This window comes from Crinia signifera, chromosome 12 (assembly GCF_055691185.1).
Source record: "Crinia signifera chromosome 12, ASM5569118v1, whole genome shotgun sequence".
NCBI lineage: Eukaryota > Metazoa > Chordata > Amphibia > Anura > Myobatrachidae > Crinia > Crinia signifera.
In genome coordinates, this window is record NC_139228.1 from 28599174 (window position 1) to 28616620 (window position 17447).

Sequence of the window (17447 nt, forward strand, 5' to 3'; positions counted from 1 at the left end):
GGATGGGAAGAGGGCGGGGCCTAAAATATGCACCATCACTAGATTTTAGGTAAAATATGCAATAACCAGTGAGACTGGGCAAAATATGCAAATGCATATAATCCTGTCTCTAGTAATAAGCCACCTACAGTATTTTGCATAAGAAGACAAGATATTAGCAACTTGTTTGGATTTTTATTTCAAGCTTAGCTCTCTCCCATATCCTGCATAGTCGTCCGGGGGTCCTTTAGGTCTCCACTCTATGTGGTCAGGGTCAGTGGCGTAGCGCCAATTTTTGCCTCCCCCCCCTCCCCCTAAATTAAACCCTGCATCCCACCGCCCTGTCTTATAGTACCTGTCCCGGCCTTCGCTCTGTGGCCGCCGTCCGGGAGCCGCAGATCACAAAATGGCCGCCCACTACAGCAGACAGTTTTTAAGGATGCTAGAGGAGGCCGCCGCTGCCTCCTCTAGCATCTTAAAAAACTGTCTTTTAAGGGGGCGGCCATTTTGTGATGCACATTTTGTCATAAGGAGCCAGGAGGAGCGCCGGACTAGTAGATCTGCGGCTCCCGGCCGGCGGCCACAGAGTGACGGCCGGGACCGCATACCTCCTAACAGTCCCGATTACCGCGGGAATGTCCCGGTTTTCGGGGAAATTCCCGCGTCCCTGCCGTGGCCGGCAGTGTCCCGCGGCGAGGGGGGGGGGGGCTGTTAGGAGTCCCCCTGTCAGCTGCAGAGCAGCGGGTAATAAACGCTGTGCGCATGCGCACAGTGGCTATTCCCACAGACAGGGGGCTGGGGGTATGGCAAGAGGCTCACAGAGCCTCTGGGTCATGCCCCCCATAGCCGCAAAACAGGGGCGTGGCCTTGCAGGAGCCGCAAATATAGGCCATGCCCCTTTATGTAGGCCACACCCCTGGAATTTTGCTGTGCGTATCACTGTGTCCCTACTTGGTCTCCCTACAAGTTGGGAGGTATGGGACAGGTACCCTGCAGCATAACAATAGCACCGCAGACTCTGGCGCCCACACTTACTTGCCGCCTTCCCACCACCGCAGGGTCTGTGGCGCTATTGTTATGCCACTGGTCAGGGTAGCACTCCCACTAACCCCTACGTAACAGACCTTCAGGCTGGGGGCCGCAGATTGAACAGTACCGTGTGTGCGAAGCCCTAGCACACCGGACTCAGCATACTGAAGTTGCGGGCAGAGAGACCAGGTCAGACCACGCTGTTTGTACGTAGACGCTACAGCTGAATACTGCTGTGGTGCCCAGACCGGACTCACTTGCTGTAAAGCTTGAATATCAGCTGAGATTGGTTTAGCCGTTCATGGATAGCAATCAAGAGGTGCTGGATCTTTTCTGTAGTGTGGTATAGCGGGTCAGTATGTCTTCTTTACGCATTTCTCCGCTGCATAGAATGGCGGTTTCTTCTTTTATTTAAAAGAATTTAAAAGACTCATAGCCAATGAGATGATTGCATCAATAAAAAATGCAATTAAGTGTAGCACTTGTTCACCTATAGAATGGGACAAACTGCACCCAAAATGTGTTAATTGTGAAGATGCCGCCACCCAAGTTTTGTTTTATTTGTAATAGGGCAGTCTTGGGGGAACCCTAATACAATTAGCACATAACATATACAGTCAGTTAAATTGACACAAGGAAAAAATAAATATGAAGGATTTATTAAGCTGGAGCTTATTATTTTACCGATATTGTCCATAAACTGGTACAACCTAAAAATAATGCATTAACTTGTAACACTTTTTTTTTTTTTCCCTTCCTGGCTCTGCATAGCAAAATGGCCACAGCAGATATTGATATCACAGTTCAATGCAATCACATTTTAGTAACTGTATAAAATACATATATTTGTTTGATTATAAGAGTGTGAACGAATGATAATAACTGACTTTGCGTTGATAGCTGACTGAGGGGTAGATTTATTAAGCTCGGTGAAGTGATAGTGTCTGGTTTTTATCACCGGCCAATCCGGTCATACCTGTCATTTTTCAAACCAACCCTGTAACTTCACAGGTAGGAGCTGATGGCCGGTGATAAACACCAGACACTTTAGCACTTCACCGAGCTTAATAAACCTACCCCCCCTGACTTTGCTATAACTCCTTCAACCAAACTTGTTCTTGTACACTTATTTCGCCAAGGTAAAGGGTCCTGGACCCTATAAGATATAATACCTCACTCAAACACACACACACACACGCTATAACACAGTTACTACTATTGTAATCTATGAAACTCTAAAATACAGAAATAATGTAAATATTAAGATGTAAATAGTTCCCACACTCTGTTGCTGGCCAGACTCTTGTTGGTGCGCACATTTATTTATAGCAAATGGTTCTTTATTATTTGATGAACCTGGGTTCATTCTGCTCACCCTCCAGTGCCCCTTGTTCTGGCGCACCCCTGTGACACTGAGTAAGGAATAGCATGTAGTTCAAGATATCTAACAAACATGAATTACAACAGTTCTTTTTGGATTTTTACTACAAGGGAACACTCTGGTAAAGGGTTTCCCAGCGGCGGTCTCCCCGGGGCCACCACACATCCAGGGCCTGCCACCCTGCTGCCTGACACCCACCACCGCAGGGGGTCCCTGCGGCGGATGTGAAGTCAGCGGCGGGGTCCCTAGTTCCCATCTGCTGCAGTGACCCCGCACTGCCCAGGTACCAGGGGAAACCTGCCTCCGTCCAGGGGTGTGGGGGTAGAAACCTGGGGGGGGTGGAACCTGCCTCCATCTGGGGGGGAGGGGGGAGAAACCTGCCTCTGTCTGGGGGTGGGGGAGAAACCTGTCTCCGTTAGGGGGGGCTGGACCTTTTGTTGTCCAGGGCCCCCGCAGACCTTAATCCGGCCCTGGGGTTTCCCACTGGAGAAACTTAAGAAGATGATCAAAAGTAGTAGAAATTTATAACTCATTATACTTGTGGCTCTTATACACTCTATATGAAAGAATTACACTAATAGTAACATTTGACAATCTTAATAATCTAACACAAAGTTTAAAAACCATCTCTGTTGATGAATGGCCTTGTAACTGGGGCCCTGTATACTGTGATAGAACGAAGTTCAAAGGACACAAAGTCTAACCGAAGGACAAGCTGCTGTTGCAGTGGCGGAAAAATGTATGCAACTGCGTCACAAGTTGACACACACACACACACTTGCCCCTGTGTCACTCTGGACTTTCAAATTTTTATAAGCAGCCTTAGGTGGGTCGTATGTATCTAACTGTCTCTTATGTTTTGTAGCTTTGGAATCTTAACATGAACCATTTTCTCAGGCGACGAGCCTTACCCTAGTAAGTCCTATAACATTGCTCTACCCTCTGCTGCACAGACCTCTCTGCCACACAGTGACCCCTCTGCAGTCAGGACACCACTGACAGTAATAAAGTAACACGCCCACAGAGACCACAGCTTGTGGAAACGTGTGAGAAATGGTGCCGAATTCAGAAATGCCGAGCTTTTAAAGACTCTGCGCGGGGTTCCGAACAAAGCCGGAAACTCGCGAGCGCGGCTCGGGGGCATATGTTAGGAGCGGTTCGGAATCCGGACCGCTCATCTCCAATTTAAACTACTAACGTGGAAGGTAGTATACGTATACATCAGCAAGAAGGGTGTCAGAGTTGCGAGCATTGTGGGCGGAGCTACCCTTGAGAGAGTGCACTCAACGAGAGCCATGGCAGCTTCTTGGGCAGAAAAAGGGTCAGCATCAATCACTGATCTATGTAAAGCTGCTGGCTGGGCTTCGGTTCATACATTTAGCAAACACTACAGAATTGAGTTCGGAAGAAAAGTTCTGAGCGCTGAAGTATAAAAAGGAGGCGGTGGGGATCCAGGGGGAGCTCCGATTGAAGGGGATGCGCGTGCGAATCCAATGCCAGCCCGTGCCTGAATGAGACAAAGGCCCTATTAGGGTCGAAACGTCGACTTATAAAATGACCACTGAATAAAAGTGACTGACTTTCTGCTACAATGGTGAGTGCCTCCGCTTTTGATTAAGCACCTGGAAGTGTGTGTGTGTGTGTGTGTGTATGTATGTATGTATGTATGTATGTATGTGTGTATGTATATATATATATATATATATATATATATATATATATATATTATATATTTTTTTTTTCTGACCTTTCCTATCACATGTGCACATATACACACATTAGAGTTTCTGGGGTGTAGGAGCACACCCAGAGAAAGTCCTGTAGAATATACAATCTCCTCACAGATATGACACAGTGAGGACTTTAAACATGTCACCTCAGGCCTGTTGGGTAGTAATGCATACCACTGTGCCAACCATGCTGAAGTGTAAGGAACTTAGTGGAGTCCTCCTCTCCTGGCATATATCAAATTGATAAATACTGGAGCTATATTATATATACATATACATTCTGTAACCTGTTGCGTTGCACTATCTCTGAATACACATTGATATAGCTGCCACTTTGTTACAACAAATTCAATGTATAGACCAGTCCTAATTAGCATGTTGTGTTCACTATATAATCAGCCATGAGATAACATCAGAGCGTTTTCTCCTCACAGGTATACCCGCGGCCGTAATCCAGCAATGTGTGTCTCTGGGTCAGAGACCCAGAGCCAGTGTTCTAGATCAATATATCGGGGTCCCAATGGTGCCGGAAGCCAAGGAGTTAATGATCAGATGCTGGGATGCCAACGCTGATGCCAGGCCCAGCTTCCATGGTGGGTACATGATAATCTGGAGCTACAGTATATAAGGGGGAGCACCGTAATGACTGAGCTTCAGAATCCATCTGCCCTCTATTATCTATCACAAAGGAGATTGTCGATCATGGTGGTTCGACTGTGGCTCTTCAGCTGTTAGGGTATGCTGGGACTTGTAGTTTCACAACAATTGGAGAGCCACATTTTGGCCTAGTCTGCTGTAGATATAATAATAATAAATAGCGGTTCTTTCCTGAGACTTGGTATGCAGGGACCAGGAGCCCATCAACCTTGTTTGCTGATTAAGGCACTTGCACCTTGGCAAAACCATGCTGCGCTGCAGGTGGGGCAGATGTAAACTGTACAGAGAATAAAATGTGAGGGACATGTCCAAACTCAGATCTAAGGGCCTGATTCAGATCTGATCGCCTGGCTGCAAATCTTCGTAGCTCAGCGATCAGGAAAACTCCGCCCCACCAGATCTCCACCCCTGTGCACGGCTGCAAATGCATTCGCAGCTGTGCAAATGGGGAAAACCATCCGCAGTCACTCACCATAGAATTATTTTCCTCCTGTTCTCAGCCGCCAAGTAGGTCTAGACTTGCTGTGATAGGCAGTGGGGAGATGGGGCCGCTGCTGCTGGACACTGGCAGAAAACACCGGGTTGCCGCCAGCTGTCACTTCTTGCAAACAACCCTGCTGGCTTCATTCGCAGGGGGACCTCTAGCATGTGCACAGTGTACGATGCTCAGTCATTTGATAATTGCTCGGCCTACATTTGTGGGCTGCATGTAAAAGCAGCCAGTAATTATCCTGCAAGCGAAAAACAATGTATGTGCACCTTACACTGCAACTTAAGTATGTTGTATACTTCGCTAACAGCTGGTTTATAACCCCTCCCCCCCCCCCCCCTACATATGAACGGGCAGCTAGTACATACACTTTATGGAAATAACTAGTTTTGATGGGGCTTCTTCATATTTAGCAGCCCCTAGCTGGCTACTGATGGTGATAGCTTTCCCCTGCAATAGACGAACAAGACCTCTAAACAAGAACAATGTGTGGTTCCTTTTACTGACAATGGGCAAGTCTCCCACACATGCATACCCGGTTCCACAGCTCATGCAGGAGAAGATGGCAGGGTGATGACAGTGTGTAGCCCTGCCCTCTGCTTTACAATATGGCTAATGCACACCTCCCAACATCTGTGGTCCTGGAAACGGGACACAGCGGAGCCACAAAAGGGGGCGTGGTCTATGAAAGGGCGTTGCTTTGTGGGATGATGCGTCCTCAGGCCTTGTTCCCGTTTTTTCACCCTTCTGCATCGCTGAATAGATGCTTTGCACAGCATCTATTCCCTTCAGGCTGGGAGGACTCCCAACTGCCCCCCCCCACTGCGGGACACTGGCAGCCCCGGGTGGGACGCAGGAACATCCCTGAAAACCAGGACGTCCCCGCGGAAAGCAGGACAGTTTGGAGGTATAATAATGTAGGTATTGTAAATATGGGACTATAATGACACAAGTGTGTCCCACTGCACTGCTTCCCTCATGCCCCTTCCTGTGCGACCTTGCTGCTCCCTCCTGTAGGAAGTAGCCATTAGGTTGGAAAGTACAGATGGAACGCCTCTCGTGTTTGCTCGGTTATCACCAGAATGGCTCCGCTGGCGAGAGCCGGTGGAGAGGGACTCCATCAAACGGACATGCGTGCGGCTCACATGCACGCGCGTCCCAGTCTCCCGGGGGTTAAGTAGCGGGTCCCTGCCCATCTCCACTTCAGGGAGAAGGGCAGGGTTAGGGGGGTGGGGCGGCGATGGGGACCGTCGATGACAGTGGGGGAGGCAGCGGACGGCGGCTGGGAGCTCCGTCGCCACAGGGCGCCCGAGCATTTTGTGCGTGCGCGCCCCCTGGTAGGAGCTGGGGGCTGGCGGTGGAAGCGCCAGCCCCTGCAAGAGTGAGAAGCACTCCATCTGTATGCCCTGGATGCACAACACTGATTTTTAGAATGAAAATTGACTTTTAGTAAATACACCCACTACACACATCAACTCTGTTTCCCTTTCCAGACTGCAGTGAATCTAGGACAGTGATGTTTGACGCGTATCAGGATCTGATTGTTGATGCTGTACGAAGTGTCCAAGATCGCAAGAAAAGGTCTTCTCCAGATCTGGTATTCAGTTTTTTGCTCCTATGGGGTCTTGTTTGGGTAATGGCTTCCTCCATTGTGTACACGTCTGTTTATTTTTCTAGTCTGTTGTTGGGGGCCCACTGGGTGCTGGTTATCATAAATCACACAACTGTAGTACTGAATACAATGAGGTTTATTGTGGGAAATTACATTACCCGGACTAGTCATCGAATGACTCTAGGTCGACAGTCATAAGGTCAACCACTAATGGTGGACAGTCAAAAGGTTGACAGGGTCTAAATGTCGACAGGGTTAAAAGGTTGACGCAGTCAAAAGGTCGACTTGGAAAAGGACGACATGGAAAATGTTCACAAGCATTTTTTTAAATAATTTGAGCCGACATATGCTGACATGCGGTATTTCATGCCCTTCCATCCAGTAGGGCGTGGAGAGAGAATAAAATAGTGCGCCGAGCATAGCGAGGCACCAAGCCTGAAGCATGCCAAGCGCAGTAAGCCATGCGAGGAGACGTGGTACACTTAGACAGTGTTCATGTCGACATAGACACCCTAAAAACATTATAAGCTCACGTTGACCTTTTTCCATGTTGTCCTTTTTTATGTTGATCGTTTTATGTCGACCTTTTGACTGTCCACCTTTAGACCCTGTTGACCTTGTGACTGTTGACCATTAGTGGTCGACCATATGATTGTAGACCTAGATACACTGTACATTTTTTATACCATATCTGGAAATAACATTGCCAGAGGGGTGCCTAGATTATATCCTTAATAAATGAATAACTTGGATTCCCTCATCATTCATTCCATGTGTTTTACAGTTATCAGATCCAAGAGACTACAGTAGCTGTGATCTAGAGGACTTTGTTAATGGTAAGTGAAGCAACATTGGTGTAACAGTAAAACTACTGTAAATGACCTATGTTGTGCCTTAAGATATAAATTCAACTGTTTTTGTAGATTTACTTGTAGGAACATTCAAAGTTTTCTCTTCCGTCCGACATTTAGACTGCAACCAACCACATCAAAGGTGTTTCTTAACCTAAATAAAATGACAGAATTGGAAAATAAAAAAAGATCAGCCCGTTTGTGCACTTATATTGTTACCTTAACTTTAATATTTTTTTTTTTCCAAAATAATTTTTTATTAAAGGTTTTGTTCCATTAAACACAGAAGGGGAGAAGGGTACAGAATAAAGATGAGGAGGGGGAAATGGGTACAATCCAACATACATCAAGGTACATGAAAGAGCAACAATTTATGTAATAACAGATAGGAATATCACAAAAGACAAAAATTGAAATAGCAACAATAATATGATACGATGTATGGTCTATAGAAATATACTAAGAGCTTTCTTTAGTAGGTTAGGCCATATCAAATAATAGATTTGCCCCTTCAGTTGAGGTTATATATTCCTGCCAGCAAGTCCATGACTTCATTGTAGAAGAAACCTTATCTTAATATTAAGGAAATTACACTTATTGTGAAATAACAGTTAAGCACTTGTCTATTTTTATGAAGCTGGTCAGTGATAGAACAGACTTTGCCTGTAGCGTGCCCACAGTAGAACGCATTCTGTATGCAGGACAGTAGTTATACTGTCCTTTCACTCGGAATTGGTGACATCACGGAATCTGAATCCTGCAGAAATGTCACGAATCTTATGTATTTTGGTTTGGCACGCTAAATTGCTGTTTTTGTGGTTCAAATAGTTTTTTTCTGTCCATAAGGTTTGATACACCCGCCCTTTAATTTTAAACCCACAACACCTGTTTTTGCATCTAAAAATTACTGCAGTTTGCAATATCCGCAGTGAAAACAGGAGATGATCACCTTCCTCCTCAAAATTCACTAGTAGCTGAATTCCCATGTCCAGTATATACAGTTGTGTCCCAATACAGTGAACCACAATGCATAGGCATCACAGCACACCGATTGCAGCATAATGGGGATTACAATGCATATTAAATGCTAGGCAAACTTAATTGACATTAAAAGGGATTTCGCTACCCAACTGTACAGAAACTGGTGCATTCAGAAGAGAAGCTTTTTTTTACATTACCATTTGGAAAGGTCTGTGCTGGACTAATCGGCAATAGTTAAGGTGTCATGTTTTTACCCTTAGAATTGGATGGAGGAGCAACTGGAGGAGCAACTGAAGAATCCGTGGACAGTGGAGACCAGCTAGAACCTCTGAAGTTGGGGCACACAGACAGCTATGTGGTGAGTTCCACTTACAACAGCACCAGCACCCTACAACCTTCATAAGTAGCGTCTCCTTGACCTCTTGTTGTGGCCTCATGATGTCACATTATGTAACTTTCTACTGCCCCCGAAGGCAGGCTTGGGAATGGCGATAGTGAGCATGTAACAGTGGGTGTAGCAGAGACTATCGGCCCATAGATGTGCAGGAGACACACTCCCCCATCTAGGGGTCAGTAACTTGATTCGGCAGGATCATGGATGAATGTGGGTGTTTGGTTACTTTCTATGGAAACTGCACCAAGATTAGCCTTCCTGTCAATCAAAGTGACTTCTTTTTTTAAAGGTCCTTGGTCTTTTTATGACCTTTCTAAAAATTGGCTAAGCTCCTTTATGATGATTGGCTACATCCCTATAATGTTTTGCCCAAACTCAAAATCTTGATATATCAGATGCTTACACAATTGTCTTGTCTCTTTTTAAGGTTCAAGATACATCTTCAGAAGAGGAAGAAGGTATTTCAGGATCAGGTTGGTAATTATGTTTGTGTTCTTAGCCAATCAGAACTTTTCCTGTAGCCTCCAAAAGACAAACCCCTTACACTAGACTGTATATATCGTTAACATACCCCCTTCCCCAATGTCTGACAATAGTCAACATTGATCTGCATGAACAATGACTGCATGTTCAGAAAGGGGGCTGTGTGACATCACAGAACAATATTAACAATATCATACATTTGGCCTGATTCAACATCACTCGTTATTGAGCAGATTCGGTCCATGGACCGATGGTCTGCGCGTGTGTATTGATGAAAATACTCATGTGAACACCATCGGCGAGTATCGCATTCGGCGTGGCTTTTGCAAGGAGAGGGGGTGGACAAGTGGCGGCATCAGGGGAGCACCCAGATTTTTAAGGGCATCTCCATGAAAATGCTGGGTGTTCTCCTGGGAACACAGGCATGGCATTCTCTGTTCAGGGTGGGAGGCGAACGTCAGTGACCGTCAAATGATTCCCCCCCCCCCCCGTACGCTGGCATGCTAAATGGACATATCGGCATACATGTCCATCTGCATGCTTCCGAGGGGATTTTCGGGGGCAGGCATTCGTTTGCCACCCAGGCGGCGTTTATTTGCTCGGTAAGCAGTAAACAACCACTGCTTAGCGAGCGAACCTGAATCAGGCCCATTGTGTATATCATTCGCCTAGGAGTTTGTTGATACACGCTAACGACATCACTCATGGAGCAAATTATATACTGTGTAGCCAGCTTTGGGAATGGTTCCTTGGTTCGAACAAACTGAAGTCGGCATGCATTTGGTTGGCCACTAAAGTCTTTAGATCGACACATTAAAAAGGTTGACAGGGTCAAAAGGTCAACATTGGGAAGGTCAACAGTCAAAAGGTCAACATGGGGTTTTTCAAAAAAAATATTTTTGCCCCGAATGTCGACATGGACACCGAAAAAGTGCACCATGTTCCCTCGCATGGCTCGCTGCACTTGCTATGCAGGAGGAGAGCCGGGACCGCAGACAAGAGACAAGATCTGCGGGTCCTGGCGCATCTATAGCCCCGGTGCCAAGGGCGTAACTACCATAGGTGCAGGGGGTGTAGCTGCTATGGGGCCCAGAGTTGAGAGGGGCCCACTTTGCCTGTCAAAGTATCATGTGCTGTATACTTTTTTCAGCATTAGGTGATAAATAGGGGCCCTTAGAAACTTTTTCTATGGGGCCCACATGTATCTAGTTACGCCACTGCCCAGTGCCCACACTTAGCGCCTCCCTGTGACTGCAACTACATATCCAACCAGCAGTGCAGTGTGAACTAGTCCAATTTGCTCTTGCTGTCTTTCTGGAGCCTAGCAAGCTCTCCACACCTGCAGCAGCTAAGAAAATATTTTTCCTATTCATTTTTAAAACATATTATATTATTACTAATTATCATTGAAACAGCGCCAGGGTTCCCAAGAGTGTTGTTGTACTGCGCTCTACACCAGGCTTGCCTACCCTCCCATGATTGGCCGGGAGGATCCCGAAAATCAAGTCCGCCTCCCGGACCACCGGAAAGGTGGGCAAGTCTCCCACTTGCCGGCCAGAGCCCCTGCACCCCCTTTTCCCGCTGATCGTATTACCGGAGGTAACCATAAAGTGTGGGTCCGTGGAGAGGGTGCGGGGCTAAAATGATGCAAATTGCATCATTTCAGCCCCGCCCCATACTCGCGGACCCGCAAATTGTGGTGTTTTGAGCCAGTCGCCTTGTTCCCGTCCCAGCTTGAAAAAGGAAACCTTGAGGTCTCCGTAACGCGTTACTGCTGCTGCTATACTGATGCCTTTGCACTATTAAGAGTTGAGCACCTTGGCACACGAACACTTTACCTCCGGATGCACTTTATAAGCTGGCTGCAGTGGTGCCGCAGTCTTGTTCTTAAAGCATAGCCCACCGCAGCACTTCCATATGGTGAGAGGTTTCATGCCATCATTACTGCTTGTATCCAGGATTGCAGTGTACCACATAAGTATTGTACTTTATATATTTTTATTTGTATTTTATTCTGCAAAAACAATTTTTTCTTCTGTGAACATCCTTTAAGAGGGTTGTGCCACACTATACATTCCCCCCTTTTTTTTTTACATTGTACATGTCAACAATCAAAATGTTTGAACGTGCATCTAAATTTAGCGTCTTTGCTTTGCTTTGAAAAAACACTTAGTCAACATTGTAAATCATTAAACTCCTTAAACCATATATTTTACAGTGAGTGCTGGTTAAGTCCCTAAAAAGAGACTGGACCTTTATAGATTTATACTACCTGCCCCTGTACTTATACTGGCCTTATAGAGGTTATGTATCCAGCATGCACTATACCGGCATAAGCATCCCAACTACTGTCGGAAGTCTGGTTCTGGAATCCAGACTTCATTTGGACTGACGGCGCCGTAATACCGTCAGTCTGTATGTTGAATTGTGAGTATCCAGGGCAGATAACGGTATGCTGGGATGGGGGAGGAGTAGGAACTACAGTAGGTAGGGGGTTCTTGGGGTCAGGATGCAGGAAGATAGGGTTAGGAGTGTCATGGTGAAGGTAAGTATACTTATCTGACCCCAGTTGTGATTGCCATAATCAATATTCTGACCACCGGCATCTTGACTGTTGGTCATCCGTATGCCTCCCTTATAGAGAACTGTTTCCTACTGTAAATGCAGGACTGTCAATGCATTCACCATGCACTAATCTCCTGCCTTCTTTCCAGATGAGGTAATGATAATGAACAACATGATGACAGATATGACTCATTCTACAGACTACAGAAGGGTCATGGAGAAGTTTATCGATGAGGGCATCATCTCCGATACGGACAAGATGCAGCTGGAATCCAGCAGGACTATCAGAGACCTTGGGCTTCAAGCTGGGCAAATTGTAGTTCAAAAGTTCTTTCAGGACCCCCCCAAATTTATATCCACTGTCCAATCATTATTTGATGACTAGGAAATGAATAATGTTGAATTGAGCAATGTTTGTGGTGGTTTTTTTTTTTTTTGTTGTTTTTTTTTTTGATCCATCAAGTTTACAAGGGAGTGGAAGAGAGATTGTACATACATAATGCCACCCTTAATGCAAATTATGCCCCACAGTGCAAAACAATCCAACAGCGTAAAAATTGGGATAGTGCAAACATTTATGGCATGGCTTTGTGGGACAGGGTATTATGCACACCATAATGCCCATTACACAATATTCCACACATGGTAATGCCCCTTACATATTATGCCACATAAGTGCCCTTACCTACATGCTCATTGCTAAGATTTTCTTGCTCGATGCCAGGGTCACATGCTCGGTGCCAGGGGTTTCTTGCTCAGTGCCAGGGGTAACATGGTACTGTACTCATAGAGGGTACGCACAGCAGGCCTGAGGCAGCTCCTTCTCATGCTTGCTGCCTGTCAGAGCCTGACACACCCTGTGCAGCAGACACCATGAAGGTGAAAGGCTGCAGTGGCCCTACTGATGCAGTATTGTAGTGGTCTGGGGGGCAGATAGCACCCTGCCCCCCGGCCCAGCCCGCCGCTGACGCTGTGTCTGTCCCTGCCTGCAGCTTTGCTATAAAAGAGAACCCGGGCAGAGCGATGTAAACAAGGCTGTCTTAATTATCTATACCCACCCGCGACTCACCAGGTTCACGGCCCGGCAGCCAATCAAGCAGCTCCGATTGGCTCGCAAGTCACGAGCTGCCTGATTGGCTGCCGGGCCATGAGCCAGGCCCGGCGCATCATTTTTTTAAATAGCCGCAGCGTGCTGCGGAGTCGCATATGGGGATAGACCAGAAAGACAGCTGGGTTTACATCGCTCTGCCCGGCTGTCTCTCTTATAGCAAAGCTGCAGACAGGGACAGACTCAGCGGGGCAAGTTGACCGGACGGAGGCAGAACAATTCTGCCTCCAATATGGAACTGAGGGAATGCAGTTCTGCCCTGTTCTGGCTTACTTTAACCCCTGCCTTTACCTCCTCATTGGGCAGTAGACAGGAAAGAGAAAAGACACCTGCAGCATATAATGGCCACTCCCACCTATGCCTTTGTATTTTTTTTCTTTCCTGTGGGAAGCAGCAGCACACACCAGGATAGCTTACTTCAGGGAGAATTGAAGTTTCCCTGCTGCCACTGCATTCGGCGGGGAACGAGAGGTATTGGGCGGCCTCATGACACTGAGGGAGCAAGTGTCCAAGCTGCATTTCCCCCACTTATTTGAGCGGCCAGAGGCAGCGACGTCAGCATTGTAGCCTGGGTTAATCCACAGTGTAAAGCGGATGTGACGTCAGCAGCACGCACCACCAGAAAATGGATAAAATCATGTGACTTTGTTTTCGCTTGCTCAAGATGGATTTTTCACTTTCAAAATGTCCACATGCAAAAAAAAATTGTGGTAGTATAACACTGCTAATATTTCTGGAAGTGTGTTGGTGTGTGTGTGTCAGGGTTGCTGACCCGGAGAGGAGACTTTCAGCAGCAGTTTGGGGGGCGGGGCTTGAGCGTAATGTCATTAAGTCCTGCCCCCAAGAGGCAAAATAACCGAATTCACGGATCTCTGTGGAGGGGGCGGGGCTAAAATGACGCGATTATGACATTTTAGCTATGCTCCCTCCTCTGATACCCATGGATTGCGGCATTTAAATGCCGAAATCGGGAAGATGCCACCATCAGGGGGCACAGTGTGGGGGGGGGGAGGGACCCAATTTTTGGAAGACTACCGGCATTAGTTTTATTATTTGATTATCCGGTCTGAAGTCAGCTGGAACTTAAAGCCAAAAAGGAGAAGGCTTATTCTGCAGGTAGTCGTTAATTGATAAAACCAAAGCCTTGCCAGAGAGAATTACTGGGAGGAACAGCATTATCGGATCAGTGAAGACAACCAAGTTAATCCTAAATGACAAGTCAGAGGATTCTGACATGTAGTAATGCATGATATCAGAGGAACCGGTACGATCATAATCAGAGAGGGATTTTAATCCAAACCTGGTGAATAACCTAATGCGCCTTATTCATTGTTTACAGCAGGGATGGGGAACCTTCGGCCCTCCAGCTGTTGTTGAACTACACATCCCAGAATGCTTTGCTACAATTTTAGCATGGCCAAATAGCAAAACTGTAGCAGTGCATGCTGGGATGTGTAGTTCAGAAACAGCTGGAGGGCCAAAGGTTCCCCATCCATGGTTTACGGGATATAATTGCAAGGCTGGTTATTTTAGAAGCCAAGAAAAATAATATAGTTTTTCTTCTGTCGCAGGTCTTAAAGGGCTAGTTTATGAGGAATGAAAACATCCTGAAAAGGGGTGTTGGAATAGAGTGGGAGGAGCCTCCAAGGGAGCGGCAATAGCAAGGGTCTCGATAATTATAAAATAAATAAATGAAAATAAAATTAAGTAAAATTAAATACATTTAAATCAAGTTAAAAAAGTTGTTTAAAAAATTGGATTAAATTAATAAAGTTATTATATAGAAAAAAATTTAATAAAAATGTAATATTAAGGTCTGCACTGAAGCCAGCAGCAGTGACGGTAATAGCCTCAAGGGTTCTGAGAGGTTGGTACAACAGCCTAGAGACAGACACCTACTTGATGGAGTCAAGAGGGCAGAACTTCTAAAAGCGGTTCAAGACATACAGCTGGTGATTGAGTTGATTTGTGACGCTTCCATGGACTCAGCCAAGCTAATAGCTAGAGCAGGAGCAACAGCAGCAGTCGCCATAAGGGTAATATGGTTATGGCCTTGGTTGTCGGATGCACAGTCAAAAGGCAAGTGGCTGTCATTGCCTTTCCAAGGAGACTACAGTATCTATTCGGCCAAAGGCTGAATTGTATTATCAACAAAATCTCAGGGGGCAAATCCATGTGGTTGCCACAAGATAGAGTAACCAGAGGAATTTTTTTCCAATAAAGCAGTGAGGACAGTGTCAGAGGAGAATTCAGACTAGAATAAAATAACAAGTTGTAGTAGAAGTCCCATCATCTTGGGAAAATCAGGGGTGGAATTAGGGGTTACAGAGCCACCCTAGATCTGAGACGTCTTAACAAGAACATCAAAGCAAGATTGTTCAAGATGTCACTCCAGCAGGATAGATCTCAGGGATTCCATCAGGAGAGATAGAAAAATTGAGCAGCCCTCGTGTTCCACTAATGCAGGGGTGGCCAACCGGTCAGAGGTAAAGAGCCGAAAATTATCTGTAGTCAAGCTAAAGAGCCAACAACATGTGCGCGCCTTCGACGCTTGTGCCAAAAAAGAGGCAAGGTCTATTTGGACCCCTTGGGTGGGTGTGATACACATATGCCTCCAATAGTGCAGTGTCATATATACATATGCCCCCAATAGTGCCAGATACACATATGCTCCCACGGTGCCAGGTATGCCCCCCACGGTGCTGGGTATGCCCCACGGTGCCACAAAGCTGGTATGCCCCCACAGTGCCAAAAAGCTGGTATGCCCCCATAGTGCCAAAAACTGGTATGCCCCCACAGTGCCAAAAAGCTGGTATGCCCCACAGTGCCTCAAACTGGTATGCCCCCACAGTGCCACAAACTGCTATGCCCCCACAGTGCCACAAACTGCTATGCCCCACAGTGCCATAATCTGCTATGCCCCCACAGTGCCACCAACTGCTATGCCCCCACAGTGCCACCAACTGCTATGCCCCCAAAGTGCTAATTTCCCAGCAGCAGCACTCACTGTTGTTGCTGCTGCTGCCGGGCATGGAGAGGACAGTCTGGTGTCCCCCTGCAGTCCTGTCATGTCACTGAGGGGAGGAGAGCACAGCACACCGCGCGTCTCCTTCCCCCCCTCACTTCCCTGTGACTGGGCCGTCCACCAATCAATGCTCGTGGGCCAGCTCCTGATTGGCTGCCGGCCCGCGAGCTCTGATTGGCGGATGACCCAGTCACAAGGATGCACAGTGAGGGGTAGGAGAGATAAGCAATGCTCGCTCTCCTCCCCTCAGAAGGAGAAGGGATTCGAGGAACCGGCAGCGGGTGATGGGGACGGGGACAGACGGTGGGCGGCGGGCAGCAGTGGGAGCAGGAGCCGCACTTTAACAGGGGGAGAGCCGCATGTGGCTCTAGAGCCACAGGTTGGCCACCCCTGCACTAATGTATATAAAACATTAATGGAATACGACTAGATAAAATTAGGTTTTAATATTCTTAATTAATTATGCACAAATTAATAAAATATGCTTGTATTTGCAAATAATAAGTCTTGATGAATGAATAAAACTCCACTTGTGGAGTGTAACACCCATCAGTTGGACCATACTGTATATTGTGCCTCGGAAGAAATAGAGTGATATGGCATCAGTTAAAGTACAGTATGCACTGCTTCAGCGTGGGCAAGGTGTCCACAATTGAGGCTGCAATCAGTGGTGTAACTACCGAGGGTGTAGGGGGTGCAGCTGCTATGGGGCCTGAGCTGCCTCCCTGCACCCTATCACACCACCAGGCCTGGCCCGACCATTACATCAGAAAAGCAGGCACAGTGGCTTCATGGGGATTGTAGTTTATCTTTAACTGGTCACACTTTGCGCAGTTAACAATAAACAACAAATCCCATGAGTCCATTGAGCCCTCCTTTGATTCAAAGAGAATGCTGCATGATATGAAAACTTGAAGATCTGCGCCGGCAGTCTGTGCAGGGAGGCACCCACCGGGCCGCTGCTCCCCCTGCACCCTGTCACACCTGAGCAGTGGACAGTGCGGCAGTTATATGCAGCAGATGCATGGAGGTGTTTTGAACAGGGAGGCTCCCACCAGCCCGCTCTCCCCATGCAGCACGGGGATCGATCGCAAAGCAAGTATGAAATGGCAGCCGGCAGGGAAGGAGGACCCGGGCCACCAAGAGGAGCTGGACGGGTGAG

The 17447-nt window shown here is 46.9% G+C and overlaps 1 protein-coding gene across 2 annotated transcripts; it reads left to right on the forward strand.

The window, feature by feature from the left end:
* Window positions 1-7572: 7572 nt before the first annotated feature.
* On the forward strand, window positions 7573-12559 carry LOC146049810 (uncharacterized). 2 transcript variants are annotated; one of them, XR_014466210.1, is made up of 4 exons: window positions 7573-7714; window positions 8971-9068; window positions 9532-9577; window positions 12302-12559. XR_014466210.1 is itself a non-coding variant. In XM_083166442.1 (4 exons), the coding sequence occupies exons 1-4, from the start codon at window positions 8041-8043 to the stop codon at window positions 12535-12537; spliced, it is 420 nt and encodes a 139-aa protein (XP_083022568.1). In that variant the 5' UTR covers window positions 7968-8040; the 3' UTR covers window positions 12538-12559. The 2 variants fall into 2 exon arrangements, 1 of the variants encoding a protein (XP_083022568.1); XM_083166442.1 differs by lacking the exon at window positions 7573-7714 and adding an exon at window positions 7968-8080.
* The last annotated feature ends 4888 nt before the right edge of the window (window positions 12560-17447 follow it).

What these genes read in the sequence shown, in the direction of transcription:
- LOC146049810 (XM_083166442.1), top strand. Translation starts at nt 8,041, where the DNA reads ATGAGGAGGGGGAAATGGGTACAATCCAACATACATCAAG. An exon ending in GGCACACAGACAGCTATGTG is followed by an intron (nt 9,069 to 9,531) that starts GTGAGTTCCACT and finishes TCTCTTTTTAAG; the next exon opens with GTTCAAGATACATCTTCAGA. An exon ending in AGAAGGTATTTCAGGATCAG is followed by an intron (nt 9,578 to 12,301) that starts GTTGGTAATTAT and finishes CCTTCTTTCCAG; the next exon opens with ATGAGGTAATGATAATGAAC.